We start from the raw sequence: 25,317 nt of genomic DNA on the forward strand, positions 1-25,317 counted from the left end.
ATTAATTGCAGGCAATTCCATCCCAGGATCTGTACTTGACTAGAAGGACGTTTTAAGGGGTGTGTTAGGAATCTGCTTTCATATAGATGCAAGAAAGGAAGTAACTAGAACATTAAACTCTACATCTGTTAAACTTAATCTGTGTATAGATTCTTATTCTTAATGGCCCAGGTTCCTCTGAACTACTAATCCACATTACAGTGGAACCTCGGTTTATGAACACCTCGGTTTATGAATTTTCGGTTTATGAACACCGCGGACCCATCTGGAACGGATTAATTCACTTTCCATTACTTTTAATGGGAAAGTTCGCTTCAGTTTATGAACGCTTCAGTTTATGAACAGACTTCTGGAACCAATTACACCCGTTTCAGTTTATGAACGCTTCAGTTTAAGTACTTCGCGGACCCGTCTGGAACGGATTAATCCACTTTCCATTACTTTCAATGGAAAAGTTCGCTTCAGTTTATGAACGGTTACTCCGCGGACCGTCTGGAACGGATTAATCCACTTTCCATTACTTTCAATGGGAAAGTTCGCTTCAGTTTATGAACGCTTCAGTTTATGAACAGACTTCCGGAACCAATTGTGTTCATAAACCGAGGTACCACTGTATATCTCTATACAGTGAACCCTCCGGATACAAACTTAATTCGTTCAGGGAGTCCTTACATACCACGAAAAGTCCGCAACATGAGGGCCACTTCTGCGCATGCGTGCGGCACGCAGAGTGCTTCTGCACATGCACATGTGGCGAAACCCAGAAGTATACACTTCCAGGGTGGCCGTGTTCGCAACTCAAAAGTTACGTTACCTGAAGGTAATGTAACCCGAGGGTCCACTGTATATTTACAGACCGCTTAATGCCAAAATAGATGCTGGCAGTGGTGCCAAAACAAAAAAGGAATCTGGGAGCTTTATCCAATGCTTGTCTTAATCAAAGTAGACCCATTGAAATTAATGGACACAAGTAACTTAGGTTCATTAATTCCAACAGGTCTACTTTGGATAGGACTAGCCCAGGATACAACCCAAAATTTCAAACCCATGGAGAGGATTCTCTTTCTCCTTTCTTTTAAAAGTCCACATGTATATACTGTACAGATATGTCCAATAAATATACTAAATGTAGAAAATTGCTTTCACCAAGAAGGTGCAACTGTTTAAATTTGGTGTCTGTAATAATTTTGCCCATGTTCTGCTGAGAAAATGATGTTGCACTAAAAAGCGTTTCGGATCTTGCACCTGTCCGCTTTCCCTGCCGAGGTCATAACACACATGTCTTTCCCCCTTTCTCTTGGTTTTTATAAATGCTATTAACTTTTAACAAGCCCATGGTGCATATAGAGAGACTACTTAACCCTATATAGCTGTGTGTAAACCTTTTTCCTCTCCCCCTCCACGTTGCCAACTTGAAGCACCTGATGATGACCCATAAGCTTTTAGAACAAGGCCACATTTCTCCACCATCCAATTACCATAGTAAAGCGAGGAGCTATGTTTCCATTGCAAATGCTGAGATGGAAGAGGAGCAGAAACAGAAAACAAATAATGTGACTTAGTGAACTGTTCAGGTTCCTTGGGATCTCTTGGCTGAAATTCCATTCTGAAAAATAAAACGGCTTTGAACATGCTTCTGAAGTTAAAAGAAAGACACAATAAGGACAAACAGCAGAAGTGGAAAGTTGTCATGGGAGACAAGGAAGGGAATGATAATTTTTTTTAGACCTTAAGCTATGAAATGGGAATCTAATCTGTTTCTCAGCAGGCTTCTGGGTTTGAAATGTAATTTCTGTTGTTACAGTAAAATTGCTTTTCTTACATGGATTTTTTGTTTTTAAAAACCCTTCATTACCTATAATTAATTTTTTCCAGTCACTTCCCCCCCCACATAAAAATGAAAATGCCCTTATTTTTTTCTGTGCAGGGTAGGAGAATCCAGCATGAATGGTTTATATGAATTTATGACCGTTGCTATGAACTTACGACACCCTTCTCTACAAAATCCCTCTCGATTTATATTCTCACAGGCCACTTCACAAGGCTGTAGTAACACTTGGTTAGTAAGGGACCCAGGTGGCGCTGTGGGTTAAACCACTGAGCCTAGGGCTTGCTGATCAGAAGGTCGGCGGTTCGAATCCCTGCGACGGGGTGAGCTCCCGTTGCTTGGTCCCAGCTCCTGCCAACCTAGCAGTTCGAAAGCACGTCAAAATGCAAGTAGATAAATAGGAACCGCTACAGCGGGAAGGTAAACAGCGTTTCCGTGTGCTGCTCTGCTTTGCCAGAAGCGGCTTTGTCATGCTGGCCACATGACCTGGAAGCTATACACCGGCTCCCTCGGCCAATAATGTGAGATGAGCGCGCAACCCCAGAGTCGGTCACGACTGGACCTAATGGTCAGGGGTCCCTTTACCTTTAATGGGCCACTATATGCAAAGTAAGGCCTCTCCATTCATCTATACAGCGGTGTGTAGGACCATTTCATTTTCCTGGCTGTTCTATCACTGACCTGTAGCCTTCCAGATGGTGTTGGACTACATCTCTCCTTGTCCCTGAACCATAGACAATGCTGGCTGGAACAGATGGGAGTTTCTTTTAGTTATTCGTTGAATTTATATATTGTACCACCTTATGCCTGGAGGTCTCACAGAAAAGACCACAATATATACAATCAAAATAACCCAATAACACCCCCCCAAAAGAGCCACATTTTAATCAAAATAAAAACAGCAGTCCAATACACCCCCCCCCCCAACCCCACATTTTAAAAGGGCATAGGATGTCAATCAGGTCAACCAAAGGCCCGGTTAAAAAGGAACATTTTTGCCTGGCGCCTAAAGGTATATAATGAAGGTGCAAAGTGAACTTCCTCAGGGAGAGCATTCCACAAATGGGGAGCCACTGCAGAGAAGGCCCCGTTCTTGTGCCTCGAGGGGGAGGCACACAAAGGAGGGCCTCAGAAGATGATCTCAGGTTCCGGGTAGGTTAGAGTTGAGTCTAATAACATCTGGAGGGCCACAGGGTCCACAACACGGCAAGAGGACCTGATGGCAACAGCTCTCTGCCCACCTGGGATTCCCAGCAACTGGCATTTAGTGACATTTTGCCTCTGATAATGAAGTAACAATATAGCCATAATGACTAATAGCCATTGACAGGCTTATGCACCATGAATTTGCCTAATCCTTTTGTAGAGTCATCCAAGTTGGTGGTCATTGCTGCCTCTTGTGGGAGCCCGTCCCATAGCTGAACTCTGTGAAGTACAGTGGTACCTCGGTTTTTGAACGTCTCTGTTGACGAACATTTGGGTTTTCGAATGCTGTAAACCCGGTAGTAAATGCTTTGGTTTTCAAAGAAGCCTTGGAAGTCAAACACGCCATGCAGCGTCTGCTGAGTGCAAGTGTCATGGTCCAAGCTGTTTACGAGCGAAGTCCCAGCAAGGAGCGTCGGGACCGGGGGCAAGATGGTAGGCACAAACGTCCGAAGAGCAGAGGTTCAAGGGTCAAGAAGCACAAGGGAAGAAGTCACAGTCCAAAGGTCGAAGCACAGAGTCACAGTCCGAGGGTCTAAGCACAAAGTCACAGTCCAAGGGTCAAGGCACGAAGTCACGGTCAAAAGGTAAGGAGGCACACAGCGAGGCAGAGAGTGCATTGCTGTGGCAAAGAGCTAAGGGGAAATGCTGGCCTTATATCCCCTGCTGGCTCTTGCCACCAGGTCATAGCTGCCAAGTCTCCCGTTTTCCCCGGGAAATCCCCGTTTTCCCAGCTGTTCCTAGCTGAAAAAATGGATTTTTTTTGTTTTCCCCCGGTTTATTCTGGCGCGACGGCCATTTTGGAACTGGGCAAAGCAGCATCAAAAGTCACTTCTGAGCATCCTCCGCCCAGTTCCAAAATGGCGGCAGCGCTACTTCTGGTCTGCTATTTCCGGCCCGGTCCCTTATTTCTCTGACAGCAACTTGGCAGGTATGCACCAAGTGCAGCGAATACCAAGTGGCCTCACCTGTGTGGCTGTGCCCTGCCTCCCCGGAACAAGCCGAAGAGGATCCAAGTCCTGCAAAGCCCTGCTGGTCCCAGGACCCGGCTCCTGCACAAACTCCTGACAGCAAGATCCTGAGGCCTAGCTGTCGCCTCGGCTATTGAACATTTCATAACTCGAACTGTCTTCCGAAACGGATTACGTTCAAAAACTGAGGTACCACTGTACTTTATTTTGTCCTGAATCTTCCAACATTCAGTTTCCTTGGATGTCCACGAGCTCCAGCATTATAAAAGGTAGAAAAACCCCGTGCATAATTTTATACACCTCTGTCACGTCCCCTCTTATTCACCTTTTCTCTAATTTAAGAAGCCCCAAATGTCGCAACCTTTTCTCACCGGAGAGCTGCCTCGTCCCCTTGATCATTCTGCAGTGGGTGCCCAGCAGTTCCCCTCAGCCTCAGAACATTCATGATCTGATGTACGTGTCTGTCTTGCCCTCTATCGGGACAGAGCCATGATGAACCCCACTCCCTCATGTTCCCAGTTAGTAATAGAAATGTTTCATGCAACAGCTACTGCTGAGAAGATCCTGGCCCTGACAGATAATCAATGGCTTCCAAGAGTAGGTCAAATCATTTTACGCTGGCACGCAAAAGGCAGTTTAAGGCAGTGAGCATGGGAGTTCTAAGGAGACAATTTTAACATGCTATTTTCTCAAGAAAGAGCAGGGTATATAGACAGAGAGGATGATGAGGGGGGGTGTATGTCTGCTCGGCAGTCGAATTCGAAGGATCAGATGCAGCCATTTAGAAAAAAAAATCTCTCAGTTTGCAGGTTTTGACAGCTGTCTCCCCCTACCCCAATATTGGCTCTTTGTCTGTATGGCAGACGAATGTGTTGGACCAGGTGCCCAGGGTTCAAATCCCCACTTCAGCCACAAAACTCACTTGGGTGACCTTGGGCCAGTCGCAGCCTCTCAGCCTAACCTACCTCGCAGGGTTGTTGTCAGGCTAAAATTGAGCTCCTTGGAGGAGATATACATGCAATGAAAACAATAAAAGTAACTTAGAATTTTAGTTTTTCTCACCGTTGGCTATACCAGCCTTCCACCACTGTATTTATTTATTTAATTCAGGCATAGGCAAACATATGTTTTGGGACTACAACTCCCATCATCCCTAGCTTACAGGACCAGTGGTCAGGGATGATGGGAGTTGTATTCCCAAAACATCTGGAGGGTTGAGTTTGCCTATGCCTGCTTTATATCTTCACACTGGGGAAAAAGTACTCTTAAAAGAGGAGTGGGCTTCTTATATTACAGTGGATAAATCAGACACATCTCACAATAAATATCCATAAAAAGGAAATTTTATTAGTAAAATGATATTGATTTTGAATTTGTTTTAAACTGTTTTTTTAAATGTATTTTAAATTGTTGCAACCCACCCTGGGAATTTAGGATGAAGGACTAGTAATATTGAGAGAAAAAAGTTGTTGTTAGGTATTTATCAACAAAAAATTGAGTTGCCAATTAAACCTTCTTTGAGCCTATGGCTGAAAAAGATCTCCCCAGGATGTCATCCGCTAACAACAAAAACATGGCGTCCCCCAGGGCAATGGATTTTGTAAAAAAAACAACAACCCACAAAGCCTAACTTAAACATATGGAAGAAACTTATGCAGCTTGTCAAACACACTTTCTTCTTGGAGAGGCTGTAAGTTTGGCACCAGTTCCAGCTGTGCACAGCAGGCTCTTCCACTTAAGAACTATAGCTGAGGACATAAGAGGATCAGCCCATCTTCTGAGCCATCGAGGGAAAAGTTCAATTACTATTGGAGGAGCTTTGTCAGGAGGCTCTGCTATGATCCGAAAATCACAACGTGGGATTTTAGAAATAATGAAACACAACCCTTTAGAATGTAAGCAAGTGTGTCACTTGGCGGGGTTGACAATTTGCTGACTCACTCATGAAACAGAAGGATGGAGAATTAAGATTAGCGGAGTAATCTTTCAAAGCTCTGAGCCAATTGTATCTTTTTCTCTCTTTCAAAACCACACACTGTTCTTTTATTCCATTGGCTGCCTGTATTCCTCAACTGTGCATCATAGTTTAAGGGCTTAACAATCTCTGGGGCCTCCCCCTGCTGTCCCCCATCATCCTGATGAATGGTCTTCACTTTGATGAACCAAAGCGGATGATCACTTCTTCTTGTTATCTGTAACCGCTTTCCATTTTTCCTGCCTACAATAAAAAAAGTCACTGATGTATCTCCAACAACAGCCTGTCCCCGGCAGGAAGGATAGCAGTATGTGGGATTTCTGATGATGAGAAATATATTTATTGTGGGCTGTATCCAATGCTGGGAAGGAACACACAAAACTTAATGGACTTTGGGTTTGTTGTGGCCATTAATGTCAATGAGTCTACTCTGAGTATAACTAAAACTGGATACAATCCTATTTATTTGGAATGCTTATATACACCTTCTCCCTAGGCTTGCCGGAAATTTGACAATTACGGTATTAATAAGGCATTTGATCTGCTGTAAACAATTACACAGGCACTTGAGAATCGGATCCAGACAGACAATAGGAAGTGTTGCAGCTGTTTTTGCATTTCTCTTATCAAAACATTGCAAGGAGTCTTATTCTTGATGGAACACAACTGCTTCTGCCATTTCATCATAGCTGCCAAGTTTTCCCTTTTCTCACGAGGAAGCCTATTCAGCATAAGGGAAAATCCCTTAAAAAAAGGGATAACTTGGCAGCTATGATTTCATGTCCATTGTACAGTATCCTCTAGGGGACACGGGTAGTGCTGTGGTCTAAACCACTGAGCCTCTTAGACTTGCCGATCAGAAGGTCAGCAGTTCAAATCCCCGCAACTGAGTAAAAATAATGATGATGATGATGATGATGATGACGACGACAATTTATTATTTATACCCCGCCCATCTGGCTGGGTTTCCCCAGCCACTCTGTGCGGCTTCCAACAAAAGATTAAAAATACAATAAAACATCAAACATTAAAAACATCCCTAAACAGGGCTGCCTTCAGATGTCTTTTAAAAGTAGGATAGTTGCTTATTTCCTTGACATCTGATGGGAGGGTGTTCCACAGGGCAGGCACCACTACTGAGAAGGCCCTCTGCCTGGTTCCCTGTAACTTTGCTTCTTGCAGTGAGGGGAACCTCAGTGTCCGGGCAGAACGATGGGAGTGGAGACCCTCCTTCAGGTATACAGGGCCAAGGCTGTTTGGGGCTTTAAAGGTCAGCACCAACACTTTGAATTGTGCTTGGAAATGTACTGGAGCCAATGCAGGTCTTTCAAGACCAGTGTTATGTGGTCTCGGCGGCCACTCCCAGTCACCAGTCTAGCTGCCGCATTCTGGATTAGTTGTAGTTTCCAGGTCACCTTCAAAGGTAGCCCCACGTACAGCGCATTGCAGTAGTCCAAGCGGGAGATAACCAGAGCATCCCAAAGATAGCCAGAGTGAGCTCCTGTTGCTCTGCCCCAGCTCTTGCCAACCTAGCAGTTTGAAAGCACACCAGTGCAAGCAGATAAATCGGTACTGCTGTGGCTGGAAGGAAAATGGCGCTTCCATGCCCTCTGGCTTCCATCACGGTGTTCTGTTGCACCAGAACCGGTTTAGTCATGCTGGCCACATGACCCGGAAAGCTGTCTGCAGACAAACGCTGGCTCCCTCGGCCTGAAAGGGGGATGAGTGTCGCAACCCCATAGTTGCCTTTGACTGCACTTAACTGTCCAGGGGTCCTTTACCTTTTTTTTTTTAAACCACGGTATCCTCTAACCTTTCAGAAGGAGAATAATTGAATTTTGAACTAATTTCCCAGCAGTGACAAAGATCTGAAGTCATTACTGTGGCTGTCTGGGGATGGGAATCTTCCCAGTATCATTTTGTTTTGTGCTCGGATGTGAGCATTGCTTGCAAGCTAACTCAGTAGAGAGTTTAGGTTGCGCGCTCATCTCGCATTATTGGCCGAGGGAGCCGGCGTATAGCTTCCAGGTCATGTGGCCAGCATGACAAAGCCGCTTCTGGCAAACCAGAGCAGCACATGGAAACGCCGTTTACCTTCCCGCTGTAGCGGTTCCTATTTATCTACTTGCATTTTGATGTGCTTTCGAACTGCTAGGTTGGCAGGAGCTGGGACCAAGCAACGGGAGCTCACCCCGTCACAGGGATTCGAACCGCTGACCTTCTGATCAGCAAGCCCTAGGCTCAGTGGTTTAACCACAGCACCACCTGGGTCCCTCAGTAGAGAGTTTAGAGAGATACAAACAGTTGCTTGTGCAAACTTTGCTTTGGGCAGAAACATGGATTCTGCGGTGCCTTTTTGTTTCTTTGCCTTGGTTTTTTTTGGCCTTATTTCTTACAGAAGGCAACAAAATCCTCCCTCCCCACCCCAAGATGTAAGCTTCTGTGTGCTGGTTTTCCTTACATCTGCCTCTCTTTTCGGTGTTAACTTGAGCTGGCAGCATTACAGACCATTTGAAAGCAATGCTAAGTGTGAAGCTGTCAGTGAGGAGTCACTGAGGAAGTGGCAATAGCTGTTATGAGCTCCTTTGCAGAAATATCCTGAGTACTGGAGCTTTGTTAACCCTTTCAAAGTCAATGACAAAAGGATGGGACCCAATTGTGGTGCTGCCAAACCTTAGTTCAAAGAGATTTTGCATCTGAAAAGCTTCAGTTTCCCCAGGGCTGAAACTTTCTTACAAATCCTTCTGTCTTCTACATTCATTCAAGCCCAAGAAATTTGGCAGGAATAACCCAGAGATATATTTGCAGGGATACCACCATTTCCTGAGTTCCTTGCAGCCTTAGTTGTAACATGATTGGTATGAATTCAAAAAATGTCATTTTCACAGCATCTGCATTCTCTTGTTAATATTTTTTTTTTTTGCCTGACATTCAAGTGTTAAAGGCACTAGTCCTCTGGAACCAATAGCTAAAAATTTGCAAACGTAGCTCTGCTTCATCCTGTGTTAAGTTTTCTCTTACCCTCACTTTTTATTTCTCTTTTCTACAGTCTTACTGTGCTGTGTTTGAGTGGAGTTGACCTGAAATCAGCGTTCGACCTGATAAGTGAACAGTAATATTTATGGCACGCTCTGTAGAAGCCACTCCAGCTAAGTAAAATTGAGGAGACTCTCTCCATGTGATTCCTTTTTCCATTGAATATAATGTAATGAACACTGCAAAAAATACATTTTTTTTATAAAAAAAGTAAAGTAAAGAGCTGATAGTGAACTCTGTTCTCGGAGTGCTATTCTTATGTTGCCAAAATAGCAGCAGCCAATGCGCGAGAGCAGGGTATAATAATAATAATAATAATAATAATAATAATAATAATAATAATAATAATTTATTATTTATACCCCGCCCATCTGGCTGGGTTTCCCCAGCCACTCTGGGCGGCTTCCAACAGAAAAATAAAACACAGTAATCTATTAAACATTAAAAGCCTCCCTGAACAGGGCTGCCTTCAGATGTCTTCTAAAAGTCTGGTAGTTGTTTTCCTCTTTGACATCTGTTGGGAGGGCGTTCCACAGGGCAGGCGCCACCACCGAGAAGGCCCTTTGCCTAGTTCCCTGCAACTTGGCTTCTCGCAACGAGGGAACCGCCAGAAGGCCCTCGGTGCTGGACCTCAGTGTCCGGGCAGAATGAGCGTATTCATATGCTCAGGTGCAGAAATACAAAACATTTTTAAAAAATAAAATAAAATTCCAAGGTTTGTATCCGATGTACTAATGGAACATCCGATTAATGTTCCATTAGTGGAAGGATTTCTGTAAAAAGCAATGGAACATTCCTCTCTTTCTCCCCTTGCTCTGTGACCCCCTAAGTCTGTTTTAGGGGTTCCCCCAACTCTCTGGATCTGATGAAGTCCCACGGCACAACTGGATAGGACCTGCTGGTTGGATGCCGCCCTACTTAAAGCAGCCTATGGAGAATTACGTTCCGTCTGCACGGAATGCTGCCTGCATATTGAAAGCCTCTCCCCCCCCAACTGAGCTAGTAGAGGCAGAAATGAAACGGAGTCTTCTGCTAGAGGTTTGGACTGGGGCAAGGAAAAGAGAGACAAATACATTTTAGATGATCCTTTTGACAAAGGTCCACTCTTGGGTTGAGGAGAGCTGTTATGAATATGTTAACACCCTGAATGGACAAGCCCAGGTAAGAATGAACGGCTTCTGAAGTTCCCCGGGAGTGTATTAATTTTGCAGGGCACCTGTGAATGCCCCAAACTTTTCCCAGTTGTGGTTGGAAGTATTAAAACCTCATTTACAGATCACAGTGATTGATGCCAGCCCTAATGGGACAACTCACTGCAACAAATTAGGCACTTAGTGCCATGTAAACTGGCCTCTTTTTTTGCCATCATTACCTACTCTCTGGTTAATTATTTTAAAGTTATTGTTTCATCTCTGTGTAAGCCACAGACAGAAGTCATTAGTTCTTTGTGGAGGGTTTCTCTGTTCTTTCCTGTAATTTGTCATCGCATATGATGGAGTGCCTCCAACTGTAATTACCTTTTGTAATTACTATGCACATCTCCCTCTCTCCCTTTCTTTATTGTAATATTTGTGTGACAGACCAAAAAGCAATATATTTAATGGAGGGCTCTCATTTAGATCTTGTTATTGATATGGCAAGCCCTCTAGTGACATGACAACACACACAGCCTTTAGCAAATTGATTCACTTCCTATTATTATTATTATTATTATTATTATTATTATTATTATTATTATTCCACCCTATACCCGGAGGTCTCAGGGCAGTTTACAGAATAAAATCAAAATATAAAACCACAAAAGACATAATCAAAATGAAAACAACAGCCCAATAACCCCCCCAAACCACATTTTAAAACCTCTCCTCTTTTACCCCCCCTTTTGGGGGGGGAGGGGGCTGACACCCATATGCACATACATTACCAAAGAGTTCAGTGCTTCATAACTTTGCTTCCCGTCTGACCCACCTCTATTAAAAAGGCATTTTATTGGAGGTTATGCCAGGTGATAACAAATTCCATGTTGTCTGATTCGTGGTAGCTGTTTAACACATGCGAGGAAGCACCTGGTTTTGAAATGAGGTGGTGAATATGCTTGTGTGAACTCGTTCACTGCAAGGATTGGCTTGCTTATTGTGAAAGCAGGCTTGATTTTGGTGAGTATAAACCCATAGACTAAATACCTTCTTCAGATATATTACCTAAGAAGAGGGGGTTGGCAAGGCTTACCGGGCATGGGCCGGATCACTCCCGCAGAGATCCTCCATGGGCTGGACCAGCGTAGCACGGCGCCGGAAATCGTGTCTGCGCATGTCCTCGCTGCTGGAAATCACTTCTGCGCATGCCCAGATGCCAAAAACCGCGCCTGCATAGAAGCATGCACAGAAGCATGCACAGAAGCGATTTCCGGAGCTGCGGAATAGTTCCCACGCTGCGCTATGCCGGTTTAGCGGACTCGATGAGTGAGCGGCTCGGTTCTGGGGCAGCTCATGGGCTGGTTAAACGGCCTTCATGAGCCGCTTCTGGCCCATGGGGCGCAGGTTGGGGACCCCTGCCTAAAAACATAAGAAGAGCCTGGTAAATCAGGCCAAGGACTCATCCAGTCCTGTTCTCACAGGGGCCAACCAGATGCACAAGCACAAGAACAAGTGGTCTTCAGCAGCATTACTGAATCCGGCCATGGAGACAGAGCACAGCCGTAATGGTTAGTAGCCATTGATAGACCTATCCTCCATGAATTTATCCAGTGCAGTGGTGCCTTGGTTCTCAAACTTAATCCGTTCCGGAAGTCCGTTCCAAAACAAAAGCCTTCCAAAACCAAGGCGTGTTTTCCCATAGAAAGTAATGCAAAACGGATTAATCCATTCCAGACTTTTAAAAAACAACCCCTAAAACAACAATTTAATGTGAATTTTACTATCTAATGAGACCATTGATCCATAAAACAGAAGCAGTAATCAATGTACTGTAGTATAAAATAAATAAGACAGTATTGTAGATGATAAAAATCAGAATTAATTTTTTTTCTTACCTGCACTGTTGATAGTCATTGTTTGGATGGGGGGCTTTTATCCATTTCCGCAATCACACAATCAAGCAAGCAAGCAAGCAATCAGTAGCTGAACTGGTTTCCACACAGTCACAAACACAAATTATGGTAATCCAAAAAAGCCTCAAAAGCAAAAGCGCAAAATAAATAGCAACAACAAAAGCGCCAAACTTAATCAAGTCCATTTGACTTCCGAAATGTTTAAAAACCAAGACACAACTTCTAATTCAGGGGTCCCCAGACTCACCCGGCTTTGGGCCGGTGCCCGCCGCGCCAATCGCGCAACGGGCCAGAGGACAGGGGAGTGCGCGCGCAGCGGGCCGGAGGGCGGGGGAGTGCGCACCCATGCGCATGCGCGCGCACACACTTACTGGCGCGGTGGCGCGCTTCCAGGCCGGAAAAATCGTTTGTGCGCATGCGTATGGGCCTCCCCCGACCCGGAAGTGCACCGGAAATGACCTCTTCTGGGTTGGGAGAGGCCCATACGCGTGCGCACAAACGATTTTCGGCGGGTTTTTTCCGATCTGGAAGTGCGCCGCCGCGCTGCACGCCGTAAGAGCGGGCGAGGGCAGCGGGGGTCATCGCAGGCCGGATTGGGAGGCCAATTGGACCGCATCTGGCCTACGGGCCGTAGTTTGGGGACCCCTGTTCTATCTGGTGCAGGTGCCCCGGAAACAATAGCCGACAGCCGCATCAGATGTTCAGCTTCCGAAAAACGTTTGAAAACCGGAACACTTACTTCCAGGTTTTCGGAGTTTGAGAACCAAAGCGTTTGAGAACTAAGGCATTTGAGAACCAAGGTACCACTGCACTCTTTGAAAGCTACCCAAGTTGGTGGCCATCACTGCCTTTTTGGTTGCCAGTTCCATAGTTCCCGTGTGAAGAAGTATGTTCTTTTATCCATCATGAAGCATCATCAGATGTTCATGAATTCTCGTGTTTTGAGAGAGGGAGAAAAACTTTGATACCTCCAATTTCTCCATGCCACAGATACAGTAATTTTAAATACTTCTATGATATCACCTCTACCTTGAAAGGCACTTGAAAGCCTGTCAGAATGTGTGAAGGCACTCAAGCTAGCAAAATGTATTTTGTCGTTTAGTTGTGTCCGACTCTTTGTGACCCCATGGACCAGAGCACGCCAGGCACTCCTGTCTTGCACTGCCTCCCGCAGTTTGGTCAAACTCATGTTGGTAGCTTCGAGAACACTGTCCAACCATCTTGTCCTCTGTCGTCCCCTTCTCCTAGTGCCCTCAATCTTTCCCAACATCAGGGTCTTTTCCAGGGAGTCTTCTCTTCTCATGAGGTGGCCAAAGTATTGGAGCCTCAGCTTCAGGATCTGTCCTTCCAGTGAGCACTCACGGCTGATTTCCTTAAGAATGGATAGGTTTGATCTTCCTTCAGAATGGATAGGTTTGATCTTCTTGCACTCCATGGGACTCTCAAGAGTCTCCTCCAGCACCATAATTCAAAAGCATCAATTCTTTGGCGATCAGCCTTCTTTATGGTCCAGCTCTCACTTCCATACATCACTACTGGGAAAACTGGGAAAACCCCTTCATGGATCAATGCCTTGTTGTGGCGAAGGGGCTTGAATAATTATCTGAAGAAGTGTGCATGCACACGAAAGCTCATACCAAAATAAAAACTTAGTTGGTCTTTAAGGTGCTACTGAAGGAATTTTTTTATTTTACTTCGATCCAGACCAACACGGCTACCTACCTGTAACCAGGGCTTGAATAACTCAGAGAAGCTATGAGCTATGCCGTGCAGGGCCACCCAAGATGGACAGGTCATAGTGGAGAGTTTTGACTAAACGTGATCCACCTGGAGAAGGAACTGGCAAGCCACTCCAGTATCCCTGCCAAGAAAACTCCATGGACAAAGACAACAGCAAAATTTATTTATTTATTATAAAATTATTTGTTTTTTTCAAATTAGTATTTTACAATCACATATCCAACATACAAAAAAAAAACAAGATTCCAAAGAATCTCCTGGCCTTTTCTCTTCCCCTTTGTAGGTCCTATTATTAATCATTTCCTCCTGCATCTTTTACATTAATCCAAATCTTTTACATCTCCATTCCATCAAAAATTCACAATTAGACTACAGGTGTTATTCCAATCCTACTAATGATTTTAACTGTTTTTAACAATGTTTTTTAAAGTAAATTATAATTTCCCCCCTTCCTTATTAAAACTTTGGTCTTCCTGATTTCTGATTCTTACGATAATTTTTGCCAAACTAGCAAAATTTAGTGCCCAGAGTTTTCTGTGGGAATTTAGGCTACAATCTGCTGCACACTTACCTGGGAATAAACCCCATTTTACTCACTGGGAATTGTGAGTACATGTGCACAGGATTGTGTTGGAAACTGTGCTGAAAATGCAAAGCGACACAGAATTCCAAAATACAGAACAAACCATTACTGATTTGGAAGACATACCTCCTGTCGTTTACGTATGTAAGTTGAGACTATGATCTACAGCAGGTCTGGCGCTGAACTACTGCTGCCATTATAACCTGCCCATTGGCCATCAGAGCATTAACCATCTTCAGCCAGCAGATGGCACTGTCAGTTTCATTGCTAGAAGGAGCAATGCATCATCTCCTTTTGCAATGCATGCTTCTCTCCCCACCCTGTAAAATACCCACAACATGGGTGTAACTATGACAGTCTTGTAACAACAATAACAAGGGGGTCTGTGTTGGTGCACTAGGGGAAAAAACACAGGTCTGCAGTTGGCTAATGTCTATATTTGGACCCACCAAACGTCTCAACAATGCGGAAACCTTTTGTGGCGTCTCAGCATCCCCAAACTGCGGCCCTCCAGACGTTTTGGCCTACAATTCCCATGATCCCTAGCTAACAGGACCAGTGGTCAGGGATGATGGGAATTGTAGTCCAAAACATCTGGAGATCAGAAGTTTGGGGTTGCCTGTCTCAGACTCTTCATCCAGCAAGATGCTACCGTACACAAGTTAGAGAAGGTGGCTGGATGAAGAAAAATAATAAACAAAAAGGGGGAAGAATTAAGCTACAACAGCCTCATAGTTATACTTTCACAGTTATTTGAGAGGTTTTCTTTGGGCAAGATTTTCTTTGGGTTATCCAAACAAGCAAAAAGGGTATGTTATGGGGGACAATAACCTCCCAATTCAGGGATCAGGGGCTACCATGTTACTCATCTTTTCCTGTTTAATAGACGAAGGTTGCATATCATTAGCACCTGCAAACAGGCAGAAAACAAGAAATGAAGTATGGGTGTAGCCAAGGGGATGCAGGGAGGGGCAGTTGTCGCCCTAAAACAATAAAAAATAAATAAAAATACATAGCAAACTGAGGTTCTGCCCCCCCCCAACAAAAGGCCTGTCTCCCTAACAAAGATCCTGGCTACACCCATGCTGAAGCCTCTCATTGCTGGAAAAAGCTTCACCTGTTGATATTGTGCCTATTTTCATGGGCTTGCTGATCAGGTGGTCAGCGGTTCAAATCCCCATGACGAGGTGAGCTCCCGTTGTTCTGTCCCAGCTCCTGCCAACCTAGCAGGTCGAAAGCATGCCAATGCAAGTAGATAAATAGGTACCACTGTGACGGGAAGGTAAATGGCATTTCCGTGCATTCTGGTTTCCGTCATGGTGTTCCGTTGCACCTAGGGTTGCCAGGCTCAATAAAGGACAGGACTTCTGTGCCTTTAATTGCCCTGCTCTCTTTTGAGTCCGGAAACCTTAAAGAGAAACCAGCAGACCCTTTGCTTGGAAATTAAACAGAGGGTCTGCTGGTTTCTCTTTAAGGTTTCCGGACTCAAAAGAGAGCAGGGCAATTAAAGGCACAGAAGTCCTGTCCTTTATTGAGCCTGGCAACCCTAGTTGCACCAGAAGTGCTTCAGTCATGTTGGCCACATGACCCAGAAAGCTGTGTGTGGACAATCGCTGGTTCCCTCAGCCTGAAAGCGAGATGAACACCACAACCCCATAGTCGCCTTTGACTGGACTTAACCGTCCAGGGGTCCTTTACCTTTACCTTTATTTTCACACCAATTATTGAGGTAATCATAATGATCAGGGGCATACTTTGGAAGGTTAGTCTGTCTGTGGACTTTTCAATCAGCTGCAACTGTGCTTTTCAATGTAGCTTGACAGCCAAGTGTCACATCTCTCTTTCTGCTGAGAAAGGCTTTCCCTGAGAACTCCTACTTATACAGTAGAGCCATTGTGAAAAAGGCACAGCTCAAAAAGCTGACTGGAAACATTGACCATCCTATTATGTGATCCCCTGCCTTTAGACTCAAACTCAAAATTCATTGCTTAAAATGCTAGACTTGGATTCATGGTTAATCACGATGAAAGCAGAACATAAAACTAGTTTGCCGTGTTATGCTGGCAAAAATAAATAATAAAAAACCCCTATAATCATGGAACTTTATCAGTAGCATAATATACCGTGTTTCTCCTAAAATAAGACACATCTTATATATATTTTTCCTCCAAAAAAACCACCAAGGCTTATTTTCGGGGGATGTCTTATTTTTTTGAGCGGGAGCTGGCAACAGCATGCTGCGCCGAGCCCCGACCTGTTGAGAGCCGGCAGCAGCGCACCGTGCGGGACCCGTTGAGAGCCGGGGAGCAGAAAATAAAAATGGCAAGGCTGCCCTTGTAACAAAGCACAATAATACCGTAATACTGCGGAGCTGCGGAGCTCAGCGGGGTTCCGGCCCTCCCATCTGCGTGCTGCTGGGGAGCAGAAGAAACGCCGTAATCCAAGGATCCAAACGCGTTGGCGGAGCAGGAAGCAGCCGCAGAGGCAGCTGTGAGAGAAGCGGCAGCGGAGGAACCGGCAAGAGGCGGCTGCACGGGAGCCGCTTCGGGGAGCGCAGCGCAGCGCGAAGAGCCTGGTGAGAGGCAGCTGCGGATGCAGATGAAGCCCGGGATCTGCGTGGGCGACTGGGGGCGAGCGCCCTGAGCACTGCGGCAGTGGCGAAGATGCGCCCGATCAGCTGAGAAGCGGGCTGATCGGGCGCCTCTTCGCTACCACCGCAGCACTCAGGGCGCTCGCCCCCAGTCGCCCACGCAGATCCTGGGCTTCACCTGCAGCCGCAGCTGCCTCTCACCAGGCTCTTCGCGCTGCGCTGCGCTCCCCGAAGCGGCTCCCACCCCCGCAAAACACAGTGAGGCGGCCGCGGGGGAAGTGCCGAGAGCGCCCAGGAGCGCGGCTGCAGCGACGGTAATCCCAGGGGCTGTGGAGGTGGCTGTGGGCGCGCGCCAAGCCCCAAAGCATGGCGGCGGCACTGGAGACAGCCACTGCGAGTGGCATGAAAAGAAGATCGCCAGCAAGCGTACTGTTGCCTCTTGCCGGCTCTTCCGAAGGCGCTTAAATGCCTTCCTTTCCTTGCCAGACCTGCTCCCCCCGGCTTATTTTCGGGGGATGTCTTATATTTATTCTACTAATGAAAAGCCTGACATGGCTTATTTTTGAGGACCGTCTTATTTTAGGAGAAACACTGTAGTTGACAGTGAGATGCTCTCTGTGCAATTTCTGAAGTGGTCCATTATCATTAGTCTTGGTTTACATTCAGTCACCAGAGGAAAGTGCTCACTCTCAAATATACATGAGAAAAGCTCATTTGAGGCAATATGACCTTTGTACATTTCGAGTAATTTGAAAGCGCAGTTTGAAACCATAATCAAATTTCCTTGGCTGACCCAGAATGTCTGAATGTTCAAAATAATAAATCAACCCTTGGAAATCGAGAAATAAACAAAAATAACGAGATCTGCAAATGAGCTTCTCCCCGCCCCCCCCCACTTGCCTCCTGGGTTACTGAATCCTTCAGACACACATCCATCAAACTTACGTCTGCAAACATGAAGGCTAGAAACTTGCATCTGAGCCTTCTAAAAAATAAAAAAACCAGAATGACCTTTCAGCCTTGTGTAGTAAGTGGCTCATATTGATTCATGTTGCTGTAGAAGAGGGGAATGCACAGAAGCCATGATCCAGTGGAAGACATTTCGGCTGATTTACTGAGTTGATTGGGATGAAAGGCTAGAATTTGATGTGACACCAATGGCCTCCTCGTAGGTTCGGTTCCTTGTCTAATGAAAGAGGCCAAAGGTTAGCTGATGGTTGGTGACATTCTCACTACTCTGCTCAGAGTAACTGGTTCTGTTGCCAATAGCAGACATGGGAGATGGGGAACGCAGTGGGGATCGGAGGGTTAATGCTCCCTATACCCTTCACACTGGGTTACCAATCCATATTGTGGGGCCTCGAGTTTCCTTTAAAAGCAGCAATTCATACAAGTGCTAATTGCATGCATGGCACTGTGCCTACTTTTGGCACTTTGACAGCTGAATAAAAAGCCGAAATCAGCAGCCGCAAGTTTCCTCTGCAAAGAAATGCAGTGACGGAGGAGGCAAAACCCCTTTCTTTTTTGCCTGTTGTGCAGTGGGCAAAAGCACGGCACTTCAGCACATAGCCAATGGTGGCAACCTTCTGCATTAGCCTTCTGTTACAAGCCCCGGCAACCTGTTTACCGAGAGTCCTTGAGTGCTTCCTGGCACAGCTACTTCACATACATTTCAAAGTGGCTGTCTCAGAGATGAAGGCCTGCCAGGAAAAAAAAGTTGGATCCGTTCCTGGGAGCCCTCTTTGCGACTATATCAGGAAGCACAGAACCTGCCAAGTTCAGAAGGACACTGGCACCTTCCCCTCTAAACAGGGAGCGTGTCTGGCCAGACTGTTTTGTGACTAGGTCCCTCTCCCCAACTCCTGCTCTGCAACACCACTCCGCTCACCCTGTAGCCATGACAGCTGGCAGGTACTTTCCGTTCTCTTTCTTATTTCCTTATTTTATTAAGAGGTCTCCAGTCTGAAGGAAATTAGTCTAATTCTAACAGAGTATCAAAAAAACAAAACAAAACAAAAACCCAACTTGGATTCTTTTTTCCTGGAATAACACTCTGGCACCTCTGTGTGATTTTAAATAACGCTGGGACCACAGGTCAAAGGAATGTTGTTTTTATCACCCTCGCCAAAGTGCTGTTAAAATGCTTAACCTATTAAAAGTTCCGTTCTTTTATCCAAACGGAGCTTTGTAGGGCTGATATTCTATCATGCCCATGGCTGCTTTCGAACCACAGATCATGTTAGCACATTACAAATATAGAACATTAGCAAATCTGGAAGGCCAGTCACGCTGGCAAGTTTAAACAAATAAAGATACTGGGCTGACCGACTGCTACTTTGTTGCTGTAAACAACCCCAGAGTTTCCAGTTTTCTTGCCACACAGGTACACTGAGGAGCTCAGAACAATAGTGCCCTTTAGGTGTAGGTAAGTGGTCGACTGTTTTGCTGGCTGTCGAGATTACAGTGGTTTGGATCTGTTGGGGATCAAACATGCAAAGTCATCAGTGATGAGTGATGCTGCTAATAGTGTTTTAGTGCCTGCCAAAATGTGTGTGTTTGCGTGAGAGACAGACAGAAAGAGAAATTAAGAAATAAATATAGAGATTATAGATATAAAGTTTAAGCCTGAAACATGATAGTTTTTGGATACACTTGGTGTTTCATATACAGTGATCAGTTAACTAAACGCATTCATTACACCAACCTGAACTTGCAATGTATACAGGGCCGGCCCTACGGCCAGGCTGGGTGGTGCAGGGCACCAAGGCGCCGGGTTGCCAGGGGGGCGCCGTGCCGTGCGCAGAGCCTGCCAGACAGCCACGCTGGGAAACGGGGCGCCAGGAGGGATCGTCGCACCACGGTGCCAGGGCACCAGATATACTTAAGACGGCCCTGAATGTGTATAATGAGAGGTTTTTTTTAAAAAAAAATATTTTCTTTAAAGCATACCTGATTGCAGTTACAAGTACTCTCTATGTCTCCACTGTGGAAAACAAAACAACTCCTGCCTCCTAAAAACTGTGCTATTCTATCTCAAGGGCATAGGTTGGAGTGAAAATGATTATATATATATATATATATATATAGTTTTGGGAGATTGGCTATTTATCTTTGTTGCATGTCAGGATCTTGAGTAACGTTTAAAAGAGTTATAGAACATCTGCTTCTGAAGGCCACGTGCCAGGTATCTAATGGATGTAGAGCAGATCTGGTAAGCCGAGAGATATTTGTGTGTGGGAGAGAGAAAGTGTTGCTGCAGATCAAAAAGTTACATTGCAGATGAACAAGTTATCACCTGGCGCCCATTGCTGTAACAAGAGGATGCATGTTAGTTGAAAAGTGAAATACCTCCAGGGAGTAAATATTAAGGCTGGAGGCAGATGTGGAAGATAGGATTATCAGGGGCTCCAGGTTCGGAGGCAACATGCTTCCGTTTGTGGAGGACAACCGGAGGAGAGGACTATTGCTTTCATGTCCTGCTTATGTGGGTTTCCCATAGGCATCTAGCTCAATATTGTCTATATGCTGACAATATGCTGACATTGTCACGGCTGTCCAGGGTTTGAGACCTGGAATGTTCCCAGACCTACTTGGAGACGGCGGAGATGGAAGCTGGGACCTTTTGCGTGCAAAACAGACGCTCTGCCACTGAGCTATGGCCCTTTCAGGGCTCGAACACAGTGTGGGTCATGAGAGATGAGCACTGGATCCAGTTTCAGATCCGAAAAAGCCTTGGCCTGGCTCCTCAATCTAAGCCACCTGTTATTTGAGTAAAGACCAGGCCTAGCGGGGAAGGACTGGACCTCAGTGGCGGAGCAGATGTTTGCCTGCAGACACCCTCTGGTTCTGGTATGGCTGTGATGGAACCTTGTTTGAAACCTTGGAGAGCTGTTGCCAGTCGCTGGAGACTCAATGAATGAGAGAGGCCAATGGGCTAGCTCAGCCTTAGACGCTCCTAAGCTGCTATCAAACCATTCGTTGCAATTATGATAATTATTCATGAAACGCTGATATTTTGGCAATAAAATAAAGATGAGAAAGATGAAATAAATTCAGCAAGGAAGAGAAGGAGCTTCACCCACATGGCAGAAGGAGGAATCTGCCTGCGGAATGGTTTGGGCATCTCAGTGAATAACTCCTTCTCTCTGTGTAGCTACAGCAGCATCCATCAAGTTCGATGGGAAACACATTAGTGCTATGAGAGCAGGGGAAGTACAAAAAGTACTTTCAATTGACTACTAATTAATCCATAATTAAAGATGTAATTAATGAACATCCCAAGAGGAGCTTAGACTTTGTGGGCAAAGAATACAGCAATAAAAGAGAACCTTCTCGATAAAATAATTTCCTTTGATGAGTTATCGAATACAAACCCTACTGGATTTAGGGTGCTGTAGGCGATTCCCTTGCAGAAAGCGCCGAGCTGAGGGGGCGCAAAATTGAAACTGCCCGTAATTGAGAAGATTCATTTGCGGGAACCAAATTTTAGTTTTGCATATGGCGTCGTATTACGAAAGTCTAGCCCAGCCTACCGTGTGCATGAGGGAAATGACAAGTTTTCGCAGGTGACATGTTGCTCACCTTTTGGGGCCAGTGGGCACACCTGGAATTTTGTGAAAGTGCCCTGGGTGCAAATGAAAGACTGTCTGCTTTGGGGGCCTGGCATAATACAAAATGGCTGCTATAGCTAAAAGAGCGGGAAAAGAGACAAGCTCACACAATGGTGAGGGGCCTGCCTCCATTAGAACCGTCAAGTTGCAACTATGACATATATCCCAGAGCATGTCACTACCGTCCTTGCCAGACCCAGTGGTCCCAATGTATAGGGTTGCCACCTGTCCTGTATAATACAGGATTGCCCTGTATTTCAGTGTAAAATGCTACGTCCTGTATTGATACAGTTTTGTCCTGTATTTCAGGTCTTCTCTCTCTCTCTCTGCCAAGTTAGGGATCCTGTCCAAATGCATGTGTTTTAAAGGGTGTGTGAAAGGTCATCCATTTAAGCTCTGGGTAGCCAAGCACAGATACATTTACAAATTCATGTGTATTTGTGTACGCACGTTTGTGTGTGTAACAAATTCCCGAGGGACCATCCTGTTAGGCTGCAATAGATTACAATGGATTGCTTTGAAGTCACTTCAGCACCAGATTAAGGAGAGAAAAAATTGCCCCCAACTGCCCTGCCCTGTATTTTGCCAGAACAAATTTGACAACCCTACCCAATGGAGATGTGGTGCTAGTTTGTACAGTGGTACCTTGGTTCTCAAACGCTTTGCTTCCCAAACACCGAAAACATTACAATAGTTTTTCAGAAGCCGAACGTCTGATGCGGCTGTCGGCTATTGTTTCCGGGGCGCCAGCACCAATCAGAAGCCGTGCCTTGGTTTTCAAACGTTTCGGAAGTCAAACGGACTTCTGGAATGGATTAAGTTTGAGAACCAAGGTACCACTGTATTTGGCGCTTTTGTTTTTGCTATTTATTTTGCATTTTTGTTTTTGAGGCTTTTTCGGTTAATTTGTTTTTGTGACTGTGTGGAACTCAGTTCAGCTACTGATTGATTGATGGTGCAATTGCGGAAATGGATAAAAGCCACCCCCATCCAAACAATGACTATCATCAGTGCAGGTAAGAAAAAAAAACTAATTTTGATTTTTATCATCTACAATACTTACTGTCTTATTTATTTTATAGTACAGTACATTGATTATTGCTTTCATTTTATGGATCAATGGTCTCATTAGATAGTAAAATTCATGTTAAATTGCTGTTTTAGGGGCAGAGGTGTAGGAAAGTCAGGTGGTACCCGGTGCAAAAAAATTCTTGTCACCCCCCCCATTTATTTATTTATTTATTTGGCCTGCAAAAATGGTTTTGTGTTATTTCATATTTTCTTACAAAGGAATGTGGATTCTGGGCCTCTGATAACAAGTAGGCGACTATGGACAGATACTTAAATCTACAGGATGGACTGTGTTTTGGCTTCTGCTATTTTATTTATATTTATATTTATTGTTTATTTATTTAATAAAATTTATTTTTTAAAAAACCTGCAAAGTGGTTTACCAAAACAAAAAAACAAAAAAACACCACAGCAGTAAAATCAAGAAAAATTAACAACCCTACTTTAAAACATACCAAAGCTAAAATATTAAGATTAAAATTACTTCAACTTCCTAAGCATCTAGGTATGCTTGCCTAAAGAAGAATGCTTTCAGCAGGTGCCCGAAAAGAGCCTAGCAAAGGCATGTGCTTTCTTGCAATAGGCTGGGAGTTCCAAAGTGCAGGTGCTGTCACAGTAAAAAATGCAGTACAGATATTATGTGGAACCTGTAGTAGTGCTTGAAACTACTGAAGGGGAGGTTTTATTTATTGTGATTTCACCATGCTCTGTATTATCTAATCTACTCGGCCTAGTCTCATTTTCTTCACATAGGCCGACTTTCCAGGACCTGGGAAGCCCAGCGGAGGGTAGGGCAGTAGGGCGGTTCATAAAAAACTTTTAAAATAAATAAATATCTGTTACAAAGGTCTTATCTTACTAAACTAAGGATTATATAGCTATATCTGAAATTTCATGCATATCAGTTAATATCTTGACCCTGCTCCACTGAATTAAAATTTCAGCCTTCACGACATAGGGTAACGACCAAGTAAACAGCTATTTTCATGGAGGAGGGTCAAGATATTAACTGATATGCATGAAATTTCATATATAGCTATATAATCCCTAGTGTAGTAAGATAAGACTTTTGGAGCAGGTTTTTTTCTTTTAAAAAAAGTTTTTTATGAACCACTCTAGTAGGGCAGTAATTGTTCCTTGATAATTTGTCACCCCCCTCCATGATGGTACACAGGGTGGACCGCCCCCCAACCCCACCTTTCCTACGCCCCTGTTTAGGGGTTGTTTTTAAAAGTCTGGAACGGATTAATCTGTTTTGCATTACTTTCTATGGGAAAGCATGCCTTGGTTTTGGAACGGACTTCCGGAACAGATTAAGTTTGAGAACCAAGGAACCACTGTAAAGTGCGTAAGTGACACAACCCATGTGCCTACTGCTTGCATACATTGCCACTATGACAGGGAGCCATGATCACATTGTAGCGGCAAACCAACAAATCAGATATATTCACATGAGACACGGGTCTGTGACTCTTATGCGCTTCATGTCAAACCATGTTGGTGCCATTTGTTGCTGTGGTTCAGGCTGGCGCTGAGACCACACTCAAACTTTTCTGGGAAGCCAGGTGCAGGTAGGGTTGCCATATTTCCAAAAGACCCCAAAATTGTTGAGCTTTTTAAAGGAAACCCCCCAAAATTTTACAAAAAGGCTATTTTTCAGTTGACTTGCCTAAGTGCCACCTTTTGGAAATACTCACCCACCCACCCCCTGGACGTCAATTCCGCCTTTGAAATCTGAGTAATGTTCAGGAAAATCTGGATGTATGGCAGCTCTAGGTGCAGGAAGAAAGGAACACTTCAGAGGAATGTTGTGAGAAAGGCTGGAGCATGCTACTTAGAGACCTATCAAATCTATGTTTTCTAAGGCACAGAGCGAGTTTTCATGGGGAAAGTGCTGGGGTGGGAGGGAAGAGCTCAGACACAGAGCTTTAAAGTGTGGACCTGTGCCTAGAACAGACATCCCCAAACTGCGGCCCTCCAGATGTTTTGGCCTACAACTCCCATGATCCCTAGCTAACAGGACCAGTAGTCAGGGAAGATGGGAATTGTAGTCCAAAACATCTGGAGGGCCGAAGTTTGGGGATGCCTGGCCTAGAAACACAGCACAAAAGGAAGCCTAGATGAGCTTTTAGTTAATGAGTGCTGTGATGACATACAGTTTGCGAAAACTACATTTCAACAGAAGATTCATCTTGAGAATGTGTTAACTGTGCCCATTAGTTTCAGTGGAACCTCAGCACACCTAACATCTCTGGCAGAACTGGGTCTGCAGGCTTCCTTGTAAAAGTAAAATAAATGGAGGGGAAATATGTAAATGGTATTGGTTTCCGCAAAACAAATACATAAACAAAACCAGGAAGCCAGGACCGATGAGACGTGCAAATAATAAAAATTCCATTTCTGAAGCCTGAAACTGTGAATAATATTGGAAATGTAAGTAACACTAATGTGGCACGCAGTGACTGTTGAATAATAATTTAAAAAAAGCAGCTTCAGATCTAGCCGTTGTGCGAATGGTAGCAGCAGCTTTGAAAATGCTCCAAAAATCAGAAAAGGATTTTGCAGCAGCCCTGAGTTATGGCTGATGCATTGACACATTCCTTTTGTAAATCTGACGTAGCCATCGGAGAGGCACCGGCATGATTCTAGCTCAATCTGTTC

The 25,317-nt window shown here is 44.8% G+C and overlaps 2 protein-coding genes across 3 annotated transcripts in view; one reads left to right on the forward strand and one right to left on the reverse strand.

The window, feature by feature from the left end:
- Positions 1 to 11,325, reverse strand: part of LOC118076963 (cryptic protein) — a 30,811-nt gene extending 19,486 nt beyond the window's left edge. Inside the window, exon 1 of the mRNA XM_035100199.3 lies at positions 11,243 to 11,325. Within this exon, the coding sequence (XP_034956090.3) occupies positions 11,243 to 11,325 (83 nt within the window). The remainder of the gene's footprint in view (positions 1 to 11,242) is intronic.
- Positions 11,326 to 19,264: 7,939 nt separating this feature from the next.
- Positions 19,265 to 25,317, forward strand: part of LRRC2 (leucine rich repeat containing 2) — a 66,574-nt gene continuing 60,521 nt past the window's right edge. The window contains exons 1-2 of one of the 2 annotated variants that reach the window (XM_088652621.1): positions 19,291 to 19,400; positions 22,519 to 22,601. The gene's annotated coding sequence lies outside the window, so the exon portion shown is untranslated. Of the gene's footprint in view, positions 19,401 to 22,518; positions 22,602 to 25,317 lie in introns of both variants that reach the window. The other variant, XM_035099800.3, reaches the window with a different exon arrangement.

The sequence above is a fragment of the Zootoca vivipara genome, chromosome 10 (assembly GCF_965207765.1).
Source record: "Zootoca vivipara chromosome 10, rZooViv2.hap1.1, whole genome shotgun sequence".
NCBI classification, from domain to species: Eukaryota; Metazoa; Chordata; class Lepidosauria; order Squamata; family Lacertidae; genus Zootoca; species Zootoca vivipara.